Consider the following 25,922-nt stretch of genomic DNA (forward strand, 5'->3'; position numbering starts at 1 on the left):
AAATGCTTTTACCAGCATATTTTCTTCCAGGATCTTAACCAAAGCATAATTTAAGTTTTAAAAATAAAGTTGCATGCTATAAAAAACACAAGTAGAAGATGACATAATTATTGAAGAGTATTCATAGAAGTATTCGGTGCCAACATTTAAAGTAAATATGTATCCTTTAGGAAAACAGTTATAGTGAAATCCCAACTTTGTACAGAATTGATGTTTGCTTGCCTCCTCTTAAAAATCAAACTCCTTAGCTTTAGAAGATGATAGTATAAGATGGGTAATACCTCATGGAATATTATTTTGCATGTTATTTTAATTCTCCTCTTCAATGGGTTACGATATCTTTCTGTAAATTAATCTTTGCTGAACTGTTTTTAAAAGTTTGGAATTATTCTTTTAAGAAATGTTAAAGAGTCTGGGGGCACCTGGCTGGCTTAGTCAGTAGAGCATGCAACTCTTTCTCGATCTCTGGGTCATGAGTTCAAGTCCCACATTGGCGTAAAGCTTACTTTAAAAAAAACTATAAAATAAGGACGTTAAAGAATTATGAACACATTTGTGTCCCAGCTGACACTGTGGTCTTTTGGATAATGCCGTGAGCTTACTAAGTAGGAATGTAAGTGGTTATAAAAACCTTTATGATATACTTACTTATCTGGCTCCCCAATTTTGTATTTTGTACCTAGCTCCCCAAGATTTGTATTGTATATCTTAATACAAAATAACTTGCAATAAAACCCTATCATATTGCCATTTTTTGACAATATGAAGATTAATGTTATTTCTTGACTGAAATCTGTATTTATATAAACTTCATTGCAAAGAAAGTACCAAAGTTATAATGTAAGTGCCAAGCACAAAGTATGTGTTCAGCACAGATTTGTTAAATGGAAGGATGATACTTATTTTGAAATTATTGACATTAGATATCACTTATTAATTTCAGCATATAAGTGGACATTTAGATGGACAACTAGAAGTATCATAGAAGTGAATAATCTCTACTCAAAATTAAAGATTAGGTAGGTGATAGGTAATTTTGAAAGCAGTTAAAGTGGACAGTTTTAACAGGCATGCTGTTACTAAACGTCTTTGAGAATATCGTCCTCTTTTATTTATTCCTCTATTATACCCTAATTTTAAAGGATTTTATTAATATATTATTTTCTTTTCCCAGTTGACAGTTTACTACTATTTGCTGCAAGGTTTAATTGACTAAGAAGTCTTTTAAGTAGAAAAAAAAAAATCCCAGAACTGCGTATTATTGTCCTCTCTTTTTCCCCAAGATACCTACTTCTAATTAAAATGTTCATATTTAATTAAAACACTTACTGTTGTACAGCTTTTTAAAGTCATTTTGTTGCAATAAAAGCAGAATTATTGAGAAGAATTAGTACAACATACTAACCTGAATGATGAATTCTAATCTCAACATCCCACTGAAGGTTTGAAGTGATGTCTTCCAAATGTGGAAAAATCTGGAAAAAAAACCCAAAAACATAAGAATGCATAAAATAGTCAAAGAGAGCCAGCTGACTGTCAGAAGAGAAATTTCTCATTCAACTCCTGTTCCAATGGAAAGGGGCTGAAATATTAATTATATCATGATGTTTGTATATTTAGAATTGTGGACATTGTGTTCAGATAAGACCAGATAGGTAGGCAAGTTGATAGAGAAGAGTCCTTGGTGGACAAAAGATCTGTGTTCTAGCACTGCTACTAAATCTTTACAAATTTCTTCTTCTTAAAATGAAAGCATAAATTCATGCTATCTAGCCTTGTTGTGAGGACTCAGTGAGTGGATACTTGGTGTGGTTCCTTATAAAGCTAATGTTCATTAATTGTTGGCTATTGCTAGCATTATTATTGTGTTGTTCATGTTATCATTGTTACTTATGCGACTTGCTTCCCTTCCCTCTCAGGAGCCTTAGATGATTCATTTCTAAAAGAAAAGGTTAGGATCACCCATCTCTGAGTCCCCCAATGGCACCAAGATTCTGTGACTCATGAAGCTGAAGGCATTGTGGTTCACAGGTGTTCACAACATGATTAGGGAGCAAAATTAATTTCAGGAGCACGTGAACCTTACTGAAATTGGATAGACATGAGACTGCAATACACTGATGTACAATCACTGGCAAGCCTTCTGCAATAAAAGAGTGGATTTGATGGAAGTACAGTTGATTAGATAGGTAAATTGCATTTAATAGTAAAATATTGACATGTTCAAAAAAAAGAAAAAAGCTCTGCATTGGAAGTTGGGACATCCCTGTTTTCTCCTGGTCTCTTCCTGAGAAATAACACAAGCTAGTGACAGTTTCTTGGGACACAGTTGTCTCTCCTTAAAGGATTAAATGTTGTCAAAGACCAGTGCCTGTTCTATAATTTTATGTTTCATTAAGTTCTAAGATTTCCCACGGGGTTCTAAAAGAGTCTCCATAATACTTCAAACAGTTTCTGCTTAACATTTTTTTTCCTGTTGCTCCCAGTTTCCTCAACATTACTTAAATGCAAATTCAACCCTAAATTTTAGAATCCTTTTCCGAAAACATGTTTACTTATTTTGAGAATTATATTAAAATTGGAATATAATTTTTCAGAAAGACCAATGGTTATATGTTTTGTTTCGTTTTGTTTTAAAGGACAAATCTTAGCTGTTTTTTTAGACAAATAACTTCTAGGAGATTCAAACATTTAATGAGGCTTATATTTTTTTTTTTCTAATTTAACAGAAAGAGAAAGACTGAAACGTGGTTGAACCAAATTCTATGTACCAACCAATGAACATAAAACAATTACATAAAGGTGGAAGAAATGTAGGATTAGGATGAACAGTGGTTTGTTTAATAACATTTTAGGGGCGCCTGGGTGGCTCAGTTGGTTAAGTGTCTGACTTTGGCTCAGGTCATGATCTTATCGCTTGTGAGTCTGAGCCCCATGTCAGACTGTGTGCTGACAGCTCAGAGCCTGGAGCCTGCTTCGGATTCTGGGTCTCCCTCTCTTTGTGCCCCTCCCCTGCTCACACTCTGTCTCTGTCTCTATCTCTCAAAAATAAATAATAAAACATTAAAAATTTTTTTTAATATTAAATATAACACTTTACGTGATATCTACTTGGATATCTATTGTATCTATATTATTTGCTCTTTTTCAAATCAATATTAAATCTTTTCAAAAGTTAGTTCCAGACTTTAGAATTTCATACTATTCATATTACTTCACACTATCAAAATATGCATTCAGTTTAATAGTGATGTTAGGGAAGGAGAAATTTTTCTAATGAATTGCATTTGAGAATGCTTATGGATACCGTTGGCTCTTCTGCCATAATGTTGCCCATCATTTGAATTCAGTTTTTCATTACTTAAATATACATGTGAATTAAGAAAATTGGATAATTTAACTAAAAGTTAATACCATTTTATAACGTGACACAAACAATTCTTCCCCAAAAGGAAATGTTCAGGGCAAGTGCAAGGAAGAAAGTTGCTTTTATAGAATAGAGAAAAAAAAATCTTAAATTCATAACTGTGCAGGGCTGCGTATAGCCATAGGCAATACTAGAGTTTTATGCTTTACAGCTGCAAAAATAATTACATGAGCATTATCTAAGCAACAATCTTTAATGGATTACATTTTGTTAGCTTTTCATTCTATACTGTAAAAACTCAAATAACATCGTAAATGAAAAAAAAAAACTTGATTTATCTTAGACCTTTGATATTTCTAAAAGACATTTTATTATTCATTGGTTTGAGATATGATCTCAATTTTTTAAATAAGATATAGTGTTACTAAGTTGGTTTTAAAAGCTCACCAAGTAGAAAAATTGTGCAAATTATTTATTTTTATTTGAAAAGTATTTTCGTTTTGCATGTTTCAAGGGTGTTAAAATTTTTCAGAGGTGTTATCTTAGATTAATAATGTAATCCCGTAAAGGCACATAGTATTTGTTAAGGTCAATTCATTTGCTTTTTCTATAAACCTTACATTTAAATGTGGTACATTTTAACACCTAATCATAATATAAGTTCATAAGTAGTGAAAGTCTTCAAACCCTGTTGTTTACTTTGTGGTAACAGTAGCTGGAGTTTTCAGTTCAACCAGATTTACTTTTGTGTCTATGTATTTTATTAATAAATAATGTACAGTATTAAAATTAGAATCACAACAGTGTGACACAATTATATTCGCTTTTCTTTTTCCTTTTACCATTCTTGCCTAAGAGGAGGACAAAGTCTCCTCTTTGAAGTCTTATTTCCCAAGTGTTAACATAGTCACGTTGTGTCCCAAGTTGTCTCAATATGCAGATGAAAAAACATTTTTGTTTGAGTGGATGTTAAAGCTTACCCAGTTGTGTTCATATACTTAGCTGGTATAGAGGAAGGAAAAGTAGAGAATTACAAGAGAAAACTACAGCATTTTGTAAGCCTGTAAGTTTGATTGAGGTTTGGAAGCCAAAATTTAAGCGTGACTTTTGAAATGATAGTCTGAGCGTAAGTTTTCTACAGTGTAGTACTTCATCCGTGAAAGCATTTTAAAATGTCGCTGCAATGGAAAGACACTCGTACCAGTATAAAGTTGTTGTACCAAATGTTTAGTTCAACAGATTTCAAAAGATAAATAACATTTATCACTTCAATCTATGCACTGAACATACCAATGAACATTTTAAGTACCATCTTAAATACGATTACTAAAATTGTTCACATGTTATTACACACTGGGAGAAAATGGAGTGGGAGAAAGATAACATTTTTAGACTTCGCACTGAAGCATGTATCTCCATGCCTGCTGTGTCAATGTGGAAAGAGAGGTTATGTTCAAGTAAACGATGGAGTTGTGTTTTAAGACTAACTCATGCCAAAGAATTCATGATTTCTTTGTGTTTACAAGATACAGAGGACAATTTTGCTGTGTGAACTATTTTTGAAATACAGATTTGGTTTATTTTCCACATTTTATTTTAATGGTTACAAAGTGAACAATAGTGCCTGTTTTGTAGTATGTTAATATCACATTAGTATCCAGTGGAGAGCTAGTAATAAACTGTTTCTGCCTCTAAAATACAGTGTTAAAAATAAAATAAAATATAGGGTCAATAGCATAAATGAGGTTAATAATACCTCTCATCCTGAGCAAGTTTAAGGACTCAGTGAAATAATATTTACCAAAAAACAACTACAAACAAAAAATACAGAAGATACAAAGTGATGCAAGTTGGTAGTGGTGCTGTTATCATCACTGGGTCCTTCTAACACTTCGTTGGCTCAGTGATAACAGAAAAACACAGTATTTTGAACATAGTCATTTTGCAATTATATCTAAAGTTTTTATAATAAGCATATTTAAGTTGTAAAGCTTATAAACTTTTTAAAAAAAATTTAATGTTTTTATTTATTTTTGAGACAGAGAGAGACAGAGCATAAGCAGGGGAGGGGCAGAGAGAGAGGGAGACACAGAATCCGAAGCAGGCTCCAGGTTCTGAGCCATCAGCCCAGAGCCCGACGCGGGGCTTGAACTCTCGGACTGTGAGATCATGACCTGAGCCGAAGTCGGATACTTAACCGACTGAGCCACCCAGGTGCCCCTGTAATGCTTATACACTTTTATATACTAATATGAAATATCTTTAAAATGACTCAATTGAATGTGTGTTTGGAAGTCTATTTATTTTGCTTTGTATGTGTATGTAATTCATTTAATAATACAAAGCATCATCCCAATGTGTCATGTAAGTGAAAGGAGGATTCAGTTATATTCATTAGTACATGGAAGAGAAAATGTGAGCAGTAGGCAGAGAAGAAATGCATCTTAACGATAAGCCAAATGCTATTGTGAGGGCACGAAATAGCAAAATACACTTGTCCACTGGCCCATAGATAATATCACATTATCCCTGTTGTGTAGCTTAAGGCCAGATATCTTTATTAAGTTGCATATGTCTCTAAGTAAATATAGATTCTCCAAGATATATTGAGGTGGCTATTACTAATAGTTTATTATAATAAATGTCTCCTTGCTGAAGTTCGGAAATAAGGACTGTGTATGTCACCATTGGGTATAATGATTTAATCTTGTTCCTGCAGTACTCCGGGATGACTTCAGACAAAATCCTTCCGATGTCATGGTGGCAGTGGGGGAGCCTGCAGTGATGGAATGCCAGCCTCCACGAGGCCATCCTGAACCCACCATTTCATGGAAGAAAGATGGCTCTCCGCTGGATGATAAAGATGAACGAATAACTGTGAGTATTTCACTCAGTGGAGGGGGGCGTTCATCGATCTAACTGTTATATCTTCACCAAAGAAAAGAGAGAAAAGTGAAGTACTTTGTTTTGTTTTGTTTTAAAAAGGTTACATACCCCCCATTTGCGCTTCTTTTAAAATAAACATATTTCAGTTTTCCCCGGTGGACATGAAAATGAGTGAGGAAAATGCATGTTGCTTATTTTGGAGACTAGTAAAAGCAAATTATAATTTCTACTTTGATGTCTTAGAGTTAACACCTTTATGCATGATTTAAGTATTGTTATAATTCAGGGCATATCACATTTCCATATGCTACAGTAAAAATTGTTAAAAATTCGATAATATGGTATGTTTCCAAAGGCGTCCTATGTCACTTCAGGACTTTTTTTTTTTAATCTCTTTCTCCTTTTCAAATGGCTTTTGTGTTCTGTACAGTTTAATATTGTGTCTGAAAAATAAAACCTCATTCTGAATGATGGTTAAGTGATGGATTTATCTCATTCAAAATAAAATTGCGTGACTTGATTATTGGATTTCAAATTCCTGCTGTCATACACGTAGCGGAGTATGCCTTCTGGAGTAATGATACATTTTATTGACATCAGTGATTCTTTATGACCTCTTTCTATCTTGTAAAGTGTTTACTGAAACACCCAAATAACTGAACTCTAATTGATTCTATGATTGTACAGTATTGCCCTTTACAAGTTTCTTTGTTTTGCACATACGCTATATTATGAATTCAGTGGCCAAGATTTAAAGATACCCAGGAATGGGGCATCTGAGTGGCTCATTCAGTTAGGCATGCGACTTTGGCTCAGGTCATGAGATCATGGTTTGTGGGTTCGAGCCCCGCATCAGGCTCTGTGCTGACATCTCAGAACCTAGAGCCTGCTTCAGATTCTGTGTCCCATGCTCTCCCTGCCTTCCCTGTTCTCTCTCCCTCTCTCTGTTTCAAAAAATGAATAAACATTTAAAAATTAAAAAAATAAATAAATAAAGGTACCCAGGAGAATATGTGTATAAGGAAAAGTCACTGCTAAAGGTATAGAAAAACAAATTTGTAGCACAGACCCCATAGCCCTAATAAATGTTTGCACTATTTCTGAACAACCAGTTAGCAGATTAGCATGAGAATTAAATAGGGAAAAATAAAATCAAGAAGGTTATAGTAGACAAGGTTTTAGGGACCTTGAAGAAAATCAAGTATTTTTCTTGCAGTGATCTGAATTAGAATGAGTCTCTCAAAGGAGTTTTAGAATTCTAGTGATTGGGCTGAGAATAACCTAGCTGTACTTTTAAGAGGTGTTGAAAAGTCACATGGCAAAGTGAACTGTATGTGAAAATTGTTTTTGGGAAGTGAAGTCAAGAGCACAGGGGAGCAAAGACCATAGGAACAAATGCTTCTCTTACTGGTGACAACAGATTCCTTTTTAGATTTATGTACAATTAAGATAATAACTTTGCCTTAAAAACGTATTTTAAGTCACCTAATGACCATTATCTGTAATTTCCATTTCCCTGCCTGAATGATTCAAACACACTGAAACCATTATTACCCATTTCCTCCTTCATATCTTTCCTGATTCATTATCTATTTGTGTTTAATATGAATTAATGAAAAAATTCTCAGCATCAGAGATGCAGCATTAAGCAGAAATCAGAAAGTCCCCTGTCTGGAGTTTATATTCTGTGAGTGATTATATAGCTAAAACCAAAATAGATAGTATAATATATAATATGCTAGGCTATAATAAGTTCTATAAAAAATACTGAAGGGCTAGACAGATTAATTAAGATAGGGGTGGGATTTCAGTTTTAAATAGTGTGACCAGAAAATGCTTCTCGTGAAGACCTGAAAAAATTGAGGGAGGGAACTCTACAAGTACCTGGAAAAGTAAGCAGACAAAACAATATGTTTAAAGACCCTAACATGGGGCCTACCTAACACATTTTTTTTTAAAAAGAGCAAAGTGGTCAGTGTGTGTTGAGTAGAGGAGAGGTTGGTAGGAATTAATATTGGGGGAACAGTAGTAGCCAGACTGTGTAGGACCTTATAGATCTTATAAATAATTTGGATTTCCTCCTTGAGTGAAGTGAAAAACATCAGAGTTTTCTCAGAAGAATCCTCTGTTGTCTTGAGAACACACTGCAGGGACAGCAGTGATTACACAGAGAGACTATTTGGGAGCTTTTTCAATAATCTAGGCAAGACAGAAATGGTGGTTTGGATCATTCTGCTAGGAGGGAAAGTAGTGAGGAGTGGTTAAATTCTGGATCTGCCGTGAAGCTACAGCCAACAGAATTTACTAAGAGATTGGATGTGGCTTGTAAGAAAAAGAGAAGAGGCCAGGCTTACCTTAATTGATTGGCCTGAGCAATTGAAAATATCGAGATGCCATTTATTGTACAAAGAGAAGATTTGGGGTTAGAAGTAGCAGGAGCTCAGTTTGGGACATTGCAATTTTGAAGTACTTGTTAGATATCCAAGTAGAAATGTCAAATAGGCAGTTGGAAACATGAGTCAGAAATTCAGAGTTGAGGTTGAGGCTGGAGAAAAAAATTGAGTTGTGGCAGACATGACAAGTACTTATTACTCTGCAATCCGCCCCTGCTTCTGGGCAAATGAAAGACTCTGCTGCCCAGTTTCTTTGCTGTTGGGCAACCAATCTGACTGGTTCAGCTTTATGGGATGTGTATGGAAGTTAAATAAATTAAATACTAGCGAGTGAGCCTCTAGCTCTTTTTTGTCTTCGCCATGTAGCAACCAAGGAGGACATGTTCCAAGTAGTACAGCTACAACATGGACACTCAAGGGCCCGGATCCCTGAGTTATGGGTACCCAAACCTTCCATCCCACACCTCTGTCTTTCCATGATAGACACATCAAATGAATGAGAAATCTTTGTTGTATTAAGTCATGGAGCATTTCTTACCATAGACTAATGTAGCTTATCCTGATGAATATGGGAATCATCCTTATGTACACATTATTTAAAACCAGGAGACTGAAATCACCAAGGTAGTGATTACATGTAGAAAGGAAAAGAGATTCAGTGTTTAGCCCTCAGGGAGAAGAGGCAGAAAGAGCAGTGGAGTCTGAGAGGGAGCGGGTGAGAAAAGAGGGATGGCAGAGGACAGCCAAGCAAAGACAGGATGTTAGGGAGGTGACGAAGACTGAGTCAGTGGCAGCCCTTCCAACACATAATGTAAGGACTGGGAATTGATCATTCAGTTTAACCACTTGGTGGTCAGTCGCTGATGGCCTTCACAAGAGCAGTTTCAGTGGAGTTAAGGGGTTGAAACCTCAAAGAACTGGTTCAGAAGAGACTGGGAAGATTGAAATCAGACACAGAGTATAAGCCATTCTTTTTATGTTGTATCTAAGATAATGGATAAAAAAAATGAAGGTGATTGTAGTCTCACATTTTGAAAAGTCAGACTTCAAGGTTTTGTGTGTGTGTGCGTATGTGTGTATCTGTGCATTTTCTGTGATATTAACAGTTTAAAACTGCTGTGGTAAATTTGGTTTGTAATAATTCCTAGAACCTCCTGTTGTATCATATATGAAATGTGAAGAGATGTTATGGTTTATGCCAAAATGTTTAATTCATTATTGGATCTTCATTTACCCGTTGCCGTCCAGAGGGTGCTATCTACTGTAAATACAGGGCTTCTGTTCCCCTACTCGTCAGTAATGTAGAGTCAGTATAAGAAGTGCCTCCAATCAGGAATCAAACCATTTAAAGTTGCAATACCAATGCTATGAAACAATGCCAACATGTTAATGTATAAATAATTTTAAAATCATTTAAATGCTGCCAAAATGATGATCCACGATAGCGTCCCATATGCTAGGAAGTTGTAACATCTGAAACTTTACTATTTCCAAGACCATCTGTGTGTTTTGTATAAATTATGGCTGTGAAACTGATAAAACACGAGGTAAAAGCACATTTATACATGCAGGGAGATGAATAGATTAAAATCAGCAGTTTGAGTTCAAAATTACTGTTCTTATTTAGATCCTAATTGTTTTTGTTTTTGTTTTCCTTTAGGCAAAACTCAAATTGAGTAATTAAAACAAAAATTTAAGACAGAAACAGAATGTCTGACGTTCTTTCCAATTCTTCCCCCCCCCCCCAATTGAATGTAAAGTCTTAAGAGATATTGGTTATTAGGATATTTTATGTGATTCTTCTTTCCTAAGCTTTGTTTTCAAATCATTGTTTTCATTTCTTTGCCAAATGTGTTGAGCACAGATGAACAGGAGATTAAAGCACATAATATCTTTATGAAAGGCAAGTAAAGATTGCATGGTTATTGCTACAGTTTTGGTTCTAGGAATTTCTAGAGTTCTTTAATGTGGTGGCTTTCTTTGTTGAAAATTTGAAGTACGACTCTCCCAGCTGTGAGAACAAAGACACACCCTACAAAAAAGGGCAAATATGTAATTGTAGCTGCACCTGTATTTTTGATGTTCTTAAGTCATTTCTTTTTACACTGACCTGGATTCTGAGCCAAATTTTAGATCTGTGATGATTATAAACCAGCAATGTATAAATACCATTTTCTTATTTTCCTGACAGGAGAATCTTTTAGAACTCTTCTGACACTTCTTTCTTAGAATAATTTGAAGGAGGACTTAGGTAATGTTTAGTCTTTCTTCCTTTTTTTTTTTTTTCCTAAACATGAGTATTTATATTTAGAATTAGAAATAGAAGTAGTTTAACTGGATGACTGGATTAAATAGATTTACTTAATATGACTGAGAATTAGTCATAACTATTATTACTAATAAATGAAATTTTCTCACAGAGATGAATCAGAGGACCAAAATCTTTTTTTTCTAATGTAGAACATTGGATATGCTTTACAAAGAGTGATATATTTAGTTTATTTTATTGTATTTTGGAAATATTGTACTTAAATTCAAGATTTTTTTTTGTAATGTGAAAACTTGATGATGTTAATAATGGGGAATAAAAGTAATGCCAAATATTTAAGAAAATAATTTTGTTTTTAATAAAAAAACTAAAATTGTCCATGAATTAAAGAAAAACTTAAATACAATTGAAAGTAGATATCACAAATATTTTTCTAGATTATAAAAGGGTTTATGTATAAAGATGGTCAGTTACAAGATTTTGTTAAATAAAAGCTGGCAAGTAAACCCAAAAGGCTCAAGAAAAATTTTAGTATGATATTGGTTTTCTGAATGAATGTAGAGTCATTAGTAAAGAGAGAAGAGAAAGTTACTGATACCAAAACATTATAAAAGGGTATTAAGTTTATTAAAAATGTGCCTCTTATTTTATATTTGTTGACCTGGGGGATTTTTTTTTCTTTTTTTTATTTAATGTTTATTTATTTTTGAGAGAGAGAGACAGAGCATGAGTGGGGGAGGGGCAGAGAGAGAGGGAGACACAGACTTCGAAGCAGGCTCCAGACTCTGAGCCTTCAGCCCAGAGCCCGACGTGGGGCTCGAACTCACAAACTGTGAGATCATGACCTGAGCCGAAGTCGGACACTCAACCGACTGAGCCACCTAGTGCCCCGACGTGGGGGATTTTAATATTATTCCCTCCCCTCCCCTCCCCTCCCCTCCCCTCCCCTCCCCTCCCCTCCCCTCCCCTCCCCTCCCTTTCCCTTCTTCCTTTCATTTTTTAGAGTGAGAAAGAGCAAGAAGGGGAGAGGAGGGAGGGAGATAGAGAAAGAGAAAAAGAGAGTATCTTAAGCAGGCTTCATGCTCAGTGCAGAGCCCAACATAGGGCTCGATCCCATGACCCTAGGATCATGACCTGAGCCACAGTCAAGAGTCAGTCCCTCAAATGACTGAGCGAGCCAGGCACTCCAATATTGTTTTCTTAGTGCATAGTTTTTGTTTTGTTTTATTTTGTTTTGTTTTGTTTTGTTTTGTTTTCACCTGAAACTAATGTAATATTATATGGCAGGGGTGCCTGGCTGGTTTAGTCAGTACAGCATGTGACTCTTGAGTCATGAGGTTGGGCCCCACATCAGGGATAGAGATTACTTAAAAAAATAAAATATTAAAAAGCCATTGCATGGCAAAGTTGCTTATTATAAATCAACACAGTTTTGGGGTCACATACTGAAGATCAGTTTCCCTGCTATTAGGTCTCCATGAGATGCACATTCTCCTGATTATAGCAGTGGGTACTGCAGGCATAGCTACAAGGAGGCGGCCAATCTCTCAAAGAACATAGCTTATAAAATAAAACTTATTTAATTAGTTATTATAATCAAAACCCCAAGTGTATTCATAAACTAAAATATATTATGCAATAATACCCAGGTGGTAACTAATGAAACAATAGCAACTATATGGTTTGCCTCAGCATGTGATAAATTGTGAGGGCAAATTGATACCATTATTTTAATAAAAGAAAATGATAGTTGTATATATTTATATATGAGATCTGATGATTTATGACTGGGAATGAAACCTTTCGATATAGATTAGCAAATGAATATTTATAGGAACAATAGTAAGTTCTCAATTCCTAATTTCCATAAAATCCTACAGAGTTTGCAACATATATAATGACTCTATTTGCTGTCAGAGTAAATTTCAATTTAGAATGACAGTAACCTTTAGCTCCTGGTAAAAAATACTGTCTTTAGGTTCTCAAGGGTCTGGAAAGGTTAGTTCACACAGTGAAGGTTATGGTGGTCTTAAAACTAGGATTGGTACATTTAAGAATTAGTCCATGTTAAAAAAAATTAGTCCATATTATCTCCAGTAATGAAAACTATAACATAAAGATGTATAAAAATTGAAAGGTGAGTAGTTTGATAAAGATGGCATGAAATTGTTCAAATTAGACCAAAATTTATAGTTCAGATAAACAAAAAATATTTATTTCTGGGTACTAGAAGCCCTACCTCAAAAGGTATGAGGTAATTATCTAAAGAGGATGAAAGAAAGATTTATATTAAAAAGCATATTATGAATCAGTGGATTATTCAACTGAATGTGTTTTATAATTAACTGTCCAAATTGTGGATTAGCTAGGTTCAAATAGAATCAGCTATATACATGTCAAAAGTTATTGCTGAAAAATCAAGCAATTATGAGAAACTATATAATGAATGGCAAATTGAGTTAAGGAAAATATTGTTTATGTAGTGGCTTGAAAATTTTGTATAGATATAATAAAAATATAGTAAAAACTAACACTGTAATAGTACAGTGTAAATTGTGAGATCTATCTGGACTCAATTCTGAAATATCAGAGTTAGTTTCTTCATAATAACCTTTGGCTGTCATTTATCCTGAATGATTTCATTTTACTAGTTAAAGAAAAGCTTAAAAGACATTCATCTCTTCATGTTTGAAATTCTTAGCTTTTGAACTAAAATTTACAGATGAATAAAACATGCTTCTTCCCTTCCCTTTGTATGTGGCATTGTGACAAACATCTTTTTAATGACTTGTATTATTCTATGAGATCAGCTGTGTCTTGAATTTTTAAATTTTCACCTACCTGTTCTATATGCTGTAGTAGCATGCTAGGGGTATCCTCTCTGTCTTAAAAACTTTCGTTCTTTTTTCTACTTGATTGAAAAAATAATTCAGATGATGGGAATAGTTTTATTATAAAATACTGATTTCCATCAAAGCCACAGTCAAACTTGAAACCATTTTATTGCCATTTTCATCTACTTATCACATACCTATACTGATTTTTTCATTCTTCTTTGAAAAATGTAGAAAAAAATTACAGTATAAATACATTTTAACATGAGCAAGTGTATTAATATTTTTAATATTTTTTTCTTAAGGTGACTTAGATGGGATGGCCAGCAATGCTGGTTTCCTGGGCACTATCCTGGTATTTGAGTTAAAAACCCCTAGTCCTGGGAAAACCAGGACAGTTGGTCAACTTAAGCCTAGGCTGTTTAAAGGAATTGACTTATATATGAATAAAAAAATCACACGCATACAAGGTAAGTAAAAAATAGTTAAAAAATAAATGGAAGCATCTTACCTATATCATTTCTTTCATAAGCCAGTTAAGGATTTGAAAATCATGAATGAAGTTAGGAGCAAAAGTCAGTTATACATTGAAAAAATTGTTTAACACTTCCCATTCCCATGCTAGAGAGGTACAGTTGTAAGCATAAAGTATGTCATCAGTTCTTTTTCCCATCCTTTTCTGCTTCCTGTGTGTCTTTCTAGGTTTCTTTGATTTCCCTTGTTGGTGTGATATTTTGGTGAAAAGCAGCTGACTCACATCCCATCCAAATCCCCAGTGTCCTCCAGATCCTTCATGAATTTGGCATTCAGCCTCTCCTTGCCAATTACTTCCTTTCCCCCCAATTCCCACATGTCTCCCTCCTAAGCCATCTGCTCCTCCTCCCTTCCTCCGATTAGTGCTTTCCTCTGGTCTTCCGATTTCTTTTATTGTTCAATGTCTGTTGCTTCCTTTTTCCCCTCTCCTCCCCTGGAGGAAATCAGCACACTTAATGCAGCTGATGTCATAGAGCCCCTTTTCCCTGAGAAGTTGAAGTTGTGTTCCTGCAAAATAAATATGTAGTTCTGTTTTATGAAGGTCAGAGGAAACTGCGTAGTCACCCAGAATTTTTTTTTCCTGTCCATCTTATGTAGCAAGTCATACATATTTCATATTTTATATTCTTTAAACAAAAAAAGTTTTTTCGTGATTTAATTCTAAGTTAAATCAATATAAGTCTATAATATGAAGCATGGGACTGAAGAAATCGGTTAAAAAATAAGTTTATGGGATGCCTGGGTGACTCAGTCGGTTAAATGTCGGACTTCGGCTCAGGACATGATCAGTCAGTTCGTGAGTTCGAGCCCGCGTTGGGCTCTATGCTGACAGCTCGGAGCCTGGAGCCTGCTTCGGATTCTGTGTGTGTGTGTGTGTGTGTGTGTGTGTGTGTGTGTGTGTGTGTGTCTCTGCCCCTCCCTCCCTCCCTCTCTCTCTCTCTCTTTCAAAAATAAACATTAAAAAATTTTTAAGAATAATAAAAATAAGAAATTTATGTACTATGCTACTGTGTTAATTTTCACATTTAATAATTGAAACAAAGTGGATTAGTGGAATAAAACATAGTCTTAGGTATCATAAGACCATATAACTTCAGGTTTCCACACTTATTAAATGCATGATCTTATGGACATTTGATCTCTATAAATGTCATTGTTTCCACTGGTGAAATGAATTGTCTAATAATACCTATGTTGCTTCAGTGGTGTTATTGTAGGAATTCAGTGAGAAAATACATGTTAAATATCATTATAAATGGTCACCATTTACACTCTATATACACTCTATATACATGTATTAGTCATGGATGTTCTGGTTATTACTGTTGTTGGTATACTTGCCTGAACTCTGGATATATTTAGTCATCAAAAACTGTAGAAAAGCAAAATCAGGAACTGTTTGTGCCATAGCAATTTTAGCTTTTCTGAATAAACAAATATATACATATGAGAAAAGAGATCTGACATTTATGTCTCATCTAAATTTCTGTGTATATCCAAATCACGACTGTGGGAAAATTTCCATTTTCTACAGAATCACCAAGAGTATTCAGTTTAGGTGAATATTATGAGTAAAGTATTTAGACTAATACTGATATTAAAAAACAATTTTGAGTCCTCTGTACATCTTTATCCTGAAATGCAATGATCAACAGGGGATTCCACAAAAGAATTTAAGCCCTATTGCCCTAAGGCATTCACTATGTGTAACAAATTGACTTTTCTCCCATGCATCCAGTTATGTATAGTTCTTAGGGGAATTGAGAAATGCTGTGATTCAGATGAGGTACGCTGGTTGAGAACGGCTGGTTTATCTTCACATGGATTGCCCTGATCTTTCCAAAACTTGTAATTCTATTTAAATAATTTTACACATACTCCTGTTTGGACACTGAAACTAGAAAAAAGAAAGCCAAGCATTTCAGACCCACTTGGGAGGTCTAAGTACTCTTATGAAAGAATTATACAAAACTAAGATATTCTCAGTTCTAGCATTCAAATTACTTTAGATGACAGTATAATTATAAACATAATTCTGGTAAGTATTTGGTTGTTGCTCTAGTTTTTCATTATTTATGTGTTAGAGGTGCATTTACAAACTCGGATGCCAAGAGTTTGAAGGAACAGATTATGAGAGTCTTTTCATATGCTATTCCTACTGCTTGGAAATGTTCTGACCCCTATACCCTCTTTGTCTAACTCACTCATTGTTCAGGTTCCAATTTAAAGCAACTTCTATATGGGAGTCTTCTGTAAAATCTTCTGTGCACATCCACACTAGATTTATCTCCCTGTTATCTGTGCCTTTCCATTTTATTAAGCATTTTTTCTAATCTATTGGAAATCTTTGTTTATGAATTACTCCTCTAATATACATAACATACTTGAGTACCAGCTGTAATCCCTGGGTCTGTCTTCAGGTTGGCAGCTCCATATATATTTCTCTAGAAATTGTTAAGTGAATGAAATGTACATCAGAGTACTGTTTTCTAGCATACCTAGAACTGAAAAGTTGCTAATTTGAACATACTTGATTTTATTTTCCTATATCTTTTATATTGGTGTTCTTATTCCTCTATAAAATGGAAAGGACGTATCATCCACACCATTTTTTTCCTCTAAAGCATGGTTTCCAGTAGCTTGACAGTAAGTGAAGGAAGAGATACTCTACAAGTTAATTATGTGAGTAAAGATACCTCTATAAGTGTGACTTACAGATACAGAATCTTCCAGATGGAGCTGACTTGAGAGACTGTAAATAGGCAAACCCCTTTACTTTTAAGAAGAAAGGGGGAGCCAGGGGATTTGATTTGCCCCGAGTCACTTAATGAATCTGTGTTTTGAGTCAGAAGTAAGAGCCAGACCTTTCAAACCAGACTTTTTCCTGTTCTGATTTTTCCCAGGATAGACCAAACCTGATCAATTCTTCTAAATCAGCACTTAAATTTGACTAAGACAAATCCTAACAAAAAAAAAATCCATAGGTAAAGAAAGTATTTTGCTAGATTCCTTTCATATAATTTTGCCACTTGTTTTGTGTCCCAAATTCAAAATTTCCTATCTTGATAAGTATAGAAAGTAGTATTCTCAATATATAGAGTTTAACAACATCCTCTTCTTATTTATCCACTGGGTACAAACATGGCCTGTGTCAGTTTGATTATAATTCTGCCCATGTTTTAGCTTTATTAAGTATATTATTAAGAACATATCCAAGTTCATCTTAAGTTAGCCTTATCAAATGTGTTATGAAGAATGTATCCAAGTTCATCTTAAGTGATTGACTCTCAGAGGTTGCCTCAGATCTCATTCAAAATAAAAAATGGCAACAATTTAAATAGTAAGTGAAGCCTAATGTATGGCCATCTTAGGAAGGTCTTTTAGTTCTGAAGCTCCTTTCTGAAGCTGTACTAACAACTAGACCTTGGTCAAAGTCCTTTAACTGTTGACAGTATTAAGATAATAATATCTTCCCTGATTATTTATCAGGATTATTATGAGAATCAAACCAGAGTAATGAGAACGTTTTGCGAACTATCAATGACAGCCTTGTTGTAAGGTGTTATTTTAAGTACTTCTGTCTTGATTTTCAGTTAATGTTCATTCTGCATTGGTATTTATAACTTGGAGAGGTGAGAGACTTAACAATTTTTAAATTAGGAATGGAAAAGAATGCTTTTGAATTAAATATTTAATGGATGGAACCAAGAAAAACCAATAAAAAACGCTGGTTAAACTGTGGTATACCCCGTTTTGATCAGTTTTAAGTGTATAGCAAATATATGAATCTCCTTCTCTTTGGCATCTACCTTTAAGGGGTCTACAATTTATAGTGTGCTTGCCCATTTTTGTCTGGATCCCTTGAGACACCTAGTTGTAATTCCTAATAAATTCTTCATACAGGGGTGCCTGTGTGGCTCAGTTGCTTAAGGATCCAACTTCAGCTCAGGTCATGATTTCAGGGCTAGTGAGTTCAAGCCCCACATCGGGCGTTGTGCTGACAGCTCAGAGCCTGGAGCCTGTTTCCAATTCTGTATCTCCCTCTCTCTCTGCCCTTCTCCCACTTGTACTCTGTCTCTCTCTTTCAAAAATAAATAAACATTAAAAAATTTCCTCATATGTATGTGTAAACTCATTCCAGTACTACAGAGAAGGTACAAGTAGGTTAAGATGCAGAGATAATGTAGCAGAGGCTAAAGATTGCCAGACAATGTGTTTCCTCCGTCAACAAATAGTCTTTGGTTCAGGAAACAGGAAATAATATACTATAAAATTTTCAAGTTTCCTCTAAGTAATGTAATGAACGTCCCTATGAGTACAAATCCTAACATATGTGAAAAATCAGAATAGTCTTGAACAATTTTGTCATTGTACAACGTTGATGTTTTATCCTGTTTTTTGTTGCATGCTGTTTGTCAGAACTCTTTTAAACCTCCTGAGATGGTTCTGGCCTTCCGATTTTTTTTTCCAAACAGACTTCCTTAAAAAGAGTTTAGAATATTTTTCCAAAATCTGATCCCACCCAAATGTTAGTTTTAGCCAAAACAACATTACAAGACATAGAGGAGTACCTAGCAGATCTGCCCAAGCCTCCTTTCATGTGGAATTCTGCCAACTCCTGAAATTCACTGGGCTGAAACCTAATGTGGATGTATGCCGCTGATTAGCATCCATGATACTTCAGTCGGAGTAGACCTTCCAAAAAGAAGTGCCTCAGAAATGTCAATAATGGGCTAAAAAAAGTTGTACCCCATAATTCAAAGTAATTATCAATACAGTATATTAACCAGAAGTATTATAACCCTACAAAATGAATACACATGGTCAGATGACAAAGCCTATAATAAGAATTTCCGATTAGTTTGGTATACTAATAGAGCAAGCAGACTTACAAACGTTGCTTCCCCCTCCCTCACCCTTTTGTTCCCCTTATAATACATGCTCACTCAAGCAGCTGTGTTTCTTCATTTTCTGAGACTTTGATATATTTGATCAGGCCATTATATTCCTCCAAATAGCCAAAGACTAGTGAAATTTTACTACTGTCTGGGAGCACTTTGTTTAATTATGAGTTAAAGTCATTAGCCAAATTAAAGGTATAATCTGTGGTTTCAAGGATGGTGCTCTACCCAGTTTATTTCATTTTTGATGTTCTGTTAAGCACAGATGAAATGCTTCTCTAAAAATACAGTTTTAAAATTTATCTTAAGGCATTGCTTACAGATCTTACCTGTAATTTGGAAAACATTTAAATCATAACAGAATACTTTCTGGTAAATTCTGTATTTAAAAAAAAAAGTTGACTTTTCTAATTGCTTGTAAATTTTGTGCTTGCTTACGATGACCAAGCCTTCACTTGTTTTCTGTTTACCATAGGCAGGATGAATTGTAATCTTAGAAGCAAAGTAGTAGATTCAGAAGTGCACTTGATTGTACAAGGCATTCTTTCCTTAAAACATGGTCCAAGATGCAGAAATCAAAGACATTATGTAAAGCCTTTAAGTTTTAAATTATTTTTAATCTGACCACTTTAAAGGGGGTTGGGATTTCTTTTTCATTATTTGTAATTGGCTAAGATTGACTTTATTTCTCAATCTTGTCCATATTATCACTTTTATTTAAAGACATTCTCTCAAAAAATAATCCCAGATTTTATGCTGAGGCTGATTTCTAAACTAATGCTGATTTTGCATTTCTTTTGTTTAAAGGATAGTTGCTTTAAAAGTACCAACATTCTATTGGTAACATCTGACTACTTCAATTTTTATCTCCTTAAACTCAAAGAATTTGATAATATGATAAATAGTACACTTGTAAAATAATCTGGTGTGCATTAACAAAATTACTAACAGATGGCATAGGGTTTTCTCTTCTTAAATCTTATAAATGTAGGTGATCACGAAGCTTTAAAGACTGGTCACAGTAGACAGAGGCTCATATTTAAGTCACCTTTAAGAGCATCATCTTGTATGGGAACATTTCAAGAGCAGTTGATCTCAATATGTATAAAACTGGTTGAAAATAATGGAAAATTGTCTCCTTGAGTGGATAATGTGTAATTTGCTCAGGAATCCATTATTTCATGTTTCTTTGTCTTCTAACATTCACAGTGTCACTCTTCTTTCACCAAGACATTATTACATCACTATAGTGCCCCATGCATCATGCTTATAAAAGATCATGTCAGGTTTCCCCATCTTTATTAGGGAAGCTTATAAACATTCTGTTTAAATTATAAACATCCCATGATACGAAGTGCATGTTTATATGGAAAAAGAAGAACCATTCCTCTGTATAGAAACTAATATAAAATATTTACCTAACTCCACTTTACTTGCAAAGAACACATGCATATGTCAAGTGTAAACATGCACATTTTTCCACTGGCAGCTAGATGGATTAATGGCAATTAGGTTGGATATCCAGATCAGTCAGGCTTAAATATGGAGATGGGAAGGAGGTCTATCAAGCTAGCATTCTCAGGGAGGTCCACCAATAGCACCTATTTCTTTGCCACGCCCTTGAGTCTTGGGATATATACATTTGTAGGATATTGCTAATTTGTGGTTTGTGGTGTGGGATGCAAAGAAAATATGAGTTCCTGCTTTTGTTCAAAAGGAAGAACTCTATATAAGCTTTATCTTGGGTCTGCAGAGAATGAGCTCCAATGCACTTGCAAAACTGGAGCGTGTTTCTGATATTCTCAGTGCCTGGGTCTCTCATCCCCAAATGGGAAAATATACTTCCCCTTGTAAGACTCTTGTAAAAACGAAAGATGATGGATGTAACAGTGTCATGTATGTAGCACATGTTGACATAGTCTGATTTTCATTAAATACAACAGTAATAATCCAGATTGCTGTTTAAATACATTGGTACACTTACGAAGTGTACCATAGATTCCCTGATACAGTTTTCAAGTGTTTTTGGAGAAAACCATCAAGGGCATTTTTACACTTAGGACTTAATTTTTTCAGGTGTTGGGTTTTTGTGGTTAAGTCCTTTCAAACTGTTGGATCATCAGAGAATTTAAATTTATTTATTACCTTGATATTAAGACATCAGAATTTGAATTTGTTCTCTGCAAGGCAGTGTAAAATGATGTGCTTCTAACATAAATTCTAAAATACCAAGCCTTTTTCTGAAGAAGTGATGAATGAAATCAAGGAATTCTATGTATCTGATTTCTTAGATCTTGAAAAATCTGGTATTTTGTCTTCTATGTAGGTGTTGAGCTATCTGCTAAACATATGATAAGCTCTTTGCCATTATACAATTTATATTCCGTGTGGAAGAGAGGCAAGAACATGGGATAAAGTTTGTTTGTTTGTTTAATTGACTTTATCTTGTTCCTTGATCTTCCCACTGATTGACATTCTTTCTATAAGCACCTTTCCCAACACTTAATCCTGGAATTTTCTACTTAGGTTTTTATGGATGCAACCTAGGATTTCCAAAAATCTGAATTTCAACTCAAAGTTCAAACAAGACTTGTAGACTTAGGGTCAGGAGCACTTCAAAACACTGAGATTGCTAACACTGTTAGTACTTTCTGCCCTAGATTTTCTGTTCGGTAAGCTTTTGTCTTGGACAGGGAACTGAACCTTTAATATCCGAGAAAGATTGTCCTAAACAGTCCAAATGATTTTTGAAATACTTTTCAGATACACCATTTCCTCTTTAATTTCTTTTTCACAGATAACTATAGAAATATAAGGGGTCAGGATACATTTGTTTTTATTTATTTTGTTGTCCATGAGTGAATCATTAGTTCTCAGGAAATAGTGAGAAATGTGTGTGGGTAGTTCTGAAGCTTAATGTAGACCATCATAGATAGTTCCTTTAAAGCTCTCGCCTCAAACCATTTTTCCTCAGGATTTTATCGTCTTCCTCACATGTGTAAATTACCCTATTTGCTTTCTTAGTAGTACTTAGATATATTTTCATTTGTTTTAACATGAGTAGTGTGGGGGAGAAGAGGGTTATTATTTCTATCTTATCACGTGTCCCTTATGAAAGGAGGCACACAGTTGCCAAATAATGTAGCTAGGTTCTGGCATAGTCTTGTGATCAATAAAAAAGAATGAAGCACTGGCCATATGGCTATTGAATCTCTGACTCTGGTCTGATGAGTCCTGACTTCTGATTAATCAATTAAGCTTGTCTTTTGCAAGTCTTCTCTTGCTCTCCTTTAACTCCATGGGATTAAAATACCACAGAATGGGAATGGGTGTTTACTTCGATTTGTATCTACTTTTAGGGATGTTCATACTTGTAGAGAACCTTAATAAATAGTATTAAATGCTTATATTACTTTTTATTTTTTTTCAAATTACAAGTGTTTCCATAAAGTAATTCTCCTTACTTAATTTCCATAAAGTCATTCTGAATTTCTGAATCAGAGAATCCCTTGCATACTCAACATTGATTTGATTTTTTTTCTTCCATTGTTATGTATCTTCTTCAGAATATAAGTGAATTTAAATTTCAAGAGTAACCATTTATACAGTCTCTGGAAAAGGCATTATCTTAGCAAGGCATTTGGTGGTGAGGGCAATTCTCACACTGAACCGAAACTATAGAGAAGAACTAAGCATAAGAACTTATGGAGACACAAATGGATTTACTGTTTGAAAAGTATTTTCAGCTGGTGCACTTGTAACTCGAAAGAGCCAAGTGTTTGAAAATGAGCTTTTTCTTCCCTCAAATACTGTGAGCATTTGTCATCTTTATTTCCAGAGTATGGTCATAATTCCTCCATAGATTTTTATTTCAGGCTCTCCTAACAGCGACTGTATGTAAATTCAGAATTATAGCCAGATGGTTGGACAAGGTGATAAAAAGCAAACCTGGTTTTGTAGAAAAGTGAAAATTGCCCATAAGATTGTGTTTTTACCTTTAAAACAGCAGGGCATTGTTTCATGAGAACTGTGAAGGAACTAATACATTAACTTTAACAGCTGTGAGCTAAATTAATTTTTCATATGCATACAGAATACTACCGGGTAACACCTATAATTTTCATGGAGGTAAAAATCAATCAACTTTCTTACTTTTAGCAGATAGCTAGAAAAGTCTGTTCTCTCCCAAAACCACTCTTTATATTATCTCCTTGCTACAGGACTGACTTTTGGGTTCTGATCTTAATAACTGGGGAAGCAGACACCTGGGGAATCAGTTAAAAGCCTTTGCTGTTTATCTGCTCTCCATCTCACCAGCACTAAGCAGTTGTCTGCCCCTGATTTGAAATACAATAAATTCAAGGGGGCCTTCTCGGTTGATTGCTTTAGGCTACATAACGGTGACTGGCTCAAGAAAATGGGCCTCGAACAGAAAATGCCAAACCCAGGTCTTCACGTTGACTTTGAGCCACGGTTGAGAGAAATAGGTGCGTTTTAAGGAGACTGTGTTTCTTTTATGTTATCCCTTGTTAAAATGAGGATTCACAGAAAGGTCCTCTGGTGATATAAACTAGATAGACAGAAAGGTCACAATTTATACCTTCACAGAGAAAATCGTCCTCTCCCTGGGACTTAACTGTGTCGCTCTGTAGGATGGTTCCCACTTGCCTGCAATTAACGATACGGCTCTTCCTGAGCTAGTCTATAATCAGATTATCATAGGTGTGCTTCTGCGGCAGCACACCGCCAACTACCGATTTGTAAGTTGCCGTGAGGGAGAAATGAAACGTTCAGTAGGAGAACTGCAAATAACAGAGAGATGCAGCTGCCATAGTCCTAGGCAGTGATTCTCTCAGGCCTGTGTTCTCAGCTGGCAGCTCCCCAAGCTGGGTAGAGCCACGTGTTCCCACTGGGATAATTGCTTTTTCTGCAGGAGTCTCTTGTTGCCTCCCTCTGATGACCCAGTGTGTTTAAACTCCTGGCCGAAATCATGTGGGTTTTTCAATGGTGTTGTGAAGTGTACCAGCAAACAAATGAAATTGGATCATGTTCTCTTCTATGCATGTAGCCTAAGCAAATATGGGACACCAGTAGAGAGATCCTAATTGCCTATTTTTTTTTCCCTCTCTCTTCTCCTGAGAGAACATTTGAAAGACCCACAAGTTATGGTTTTCTCCTTGGCATGCTGTCCCTTTTAATGTCAGCAAGAAAAAGGCAAAGTGTCATTTGATTGCTTTCGGTTTGTCATTTTCATATTTTTTGCTAATGAATATGTACTTACCCAGGCATCTTTTTGTTATGTAAGATGTTTTTTTTGGTGCAAATCCCATGGACATTATTTATAATTTGAGTAGGCTGTAGAACAGGAAATGGGCTTGGCATAAGAATGGATGAGTCAATGGATTAGTAATATCCAGGTGAAAACTTTTTACCATGTGATTAAAATCTGACCGAATTAATTTTTAAAATAACCTCCAGTAAAAAAAAAAAACACAACATTGTAAATACTACTCTATAATCTGTTTGTCACAGTTTAAAACTCAGTTTCCCAGTTTCTGGGGTACAGCCGTTCTGTGTCACAAGTCCATGCTGAACTGGTAATGAGTACATGGTAGCTTTACCTAACAACTTTTGCATCTGCATCATGAAAGCAGGTCACATCTAATCAAGAGTCTTGTGTGGGAAATATTTAGAACAGTGCATTTTTTCCCTTCCTTCTCCTCCTTCTCTTTCTTTCCTTCTCTCTCTGTCTCTGTCTCTCTCTGTCTCTCTGTCTCTCTCTCTCAGGTCTCTGTGAACCAAAATGATAAAGGAATAGGGAGAGGTGAACATTTTGCAGAAAATGATTGACAGATAGTAGCCTTTAGGAAACGTAGAAGGAGTATATAAACTTTGTTACCCAGGAAGAAGTGTGATTTGGCTGACCCTGGTTTGTTGTTTATATATTTATTTAAAATAAAACTTATGTTTGGGACTTGACTATGAAACCATGTTGTCATGAATACATGATATTTTAAAAAGCTTTATTTTTTGCACGACAGGAGTAGTAGAAATAAATAGAATAAACAAATATTTTCTTGAAATGTATTCATATACTTAAGAAAAGTGTTTATGGTGACTAGAGAAATAGAAATTGTTTTATATCAGTGATTGTTGATAGTGGAAATTAATCAGAAATTTAAATTTGTATCTGATTACCAACTATGTTAAAATTTAGGTTCCAAAGAGTGAAACAAGAACACAATTATTAATGCATATATTGAGAAATATAAAGTACCTCTATATGATGTTAAAGCATAATTAATAAAAGCATGAAATTATTTCATTCTAAACATGGCTTTTTTTTTCCCTAACTGTTCTTACTGAACTACTTACCTGGAGGTGTAAGAAATATTACCAACTAAGACATACTGCTAATTTCTTTGTTATTGTGTAAAGTCTGAATTATGTGAATTATCTTTTACTCGTAATTTTTTAGATTGCTATGAGACATGTAGTTTATCCAATCCTTTGTCCATCATTCATGTATATAACCCCACTACCACCAGTCTTTTTTTTTTTTTTGCTTAATTTAGAATGCAATAAAGCAAGGTTGTTTTTGAAAGATGCTACTGTAGCGTATTAGAAAACATGGATGCTTTAATCTGTAGCGTTTACATTCAGGATCGATACCGCTTTTGCAGCCAGATTGGAAAGTAGTGGGTATTCCTTTGTCTCCCTGCTCAAGTCAGATATCTT

General features: G+C 34.9%; 1 protein-coding gene across 4 annotated transcripts in view; it reads left to right on the forward strand.

The window, feature by feature from the left end:
- ROBO1 (roundabout guidance receptor 1) overlaps positions 1-25,922 on the forward strand; it is a 409,245-nt gene that overhangs the window by 255,918 nt on the left and 127,405 nt on the right. For all 4 annotated transcript variants that reach the window (XM_047875011.1, XM_047875012.1, XM_047875009.1 and 1 more), the window contains exon 3: positions 6,087-6,244. In XM_047875011.1, coding sequence (XP_047730967.1) covers positions 6,087-6,244 — 158 coding nt within the window. The remainder of the gene's footprint in view (positions 1-6,086; positions 6,245-25,922) is intronic.

This window comes from Prionailurus viverrinus, chromosome C2, assembly GCF_022837055.1.
Source record: "Prionailurus viverrinus isolate Anna chromosome C2, UM_Priviv_1.0, whole genome shotgun sequence".
NCBI lineage: Eukaryota > Metazoa > Chordata > Mammalia > Carnivora > Felidae > Prionailurus > Prionailurus viverrinus.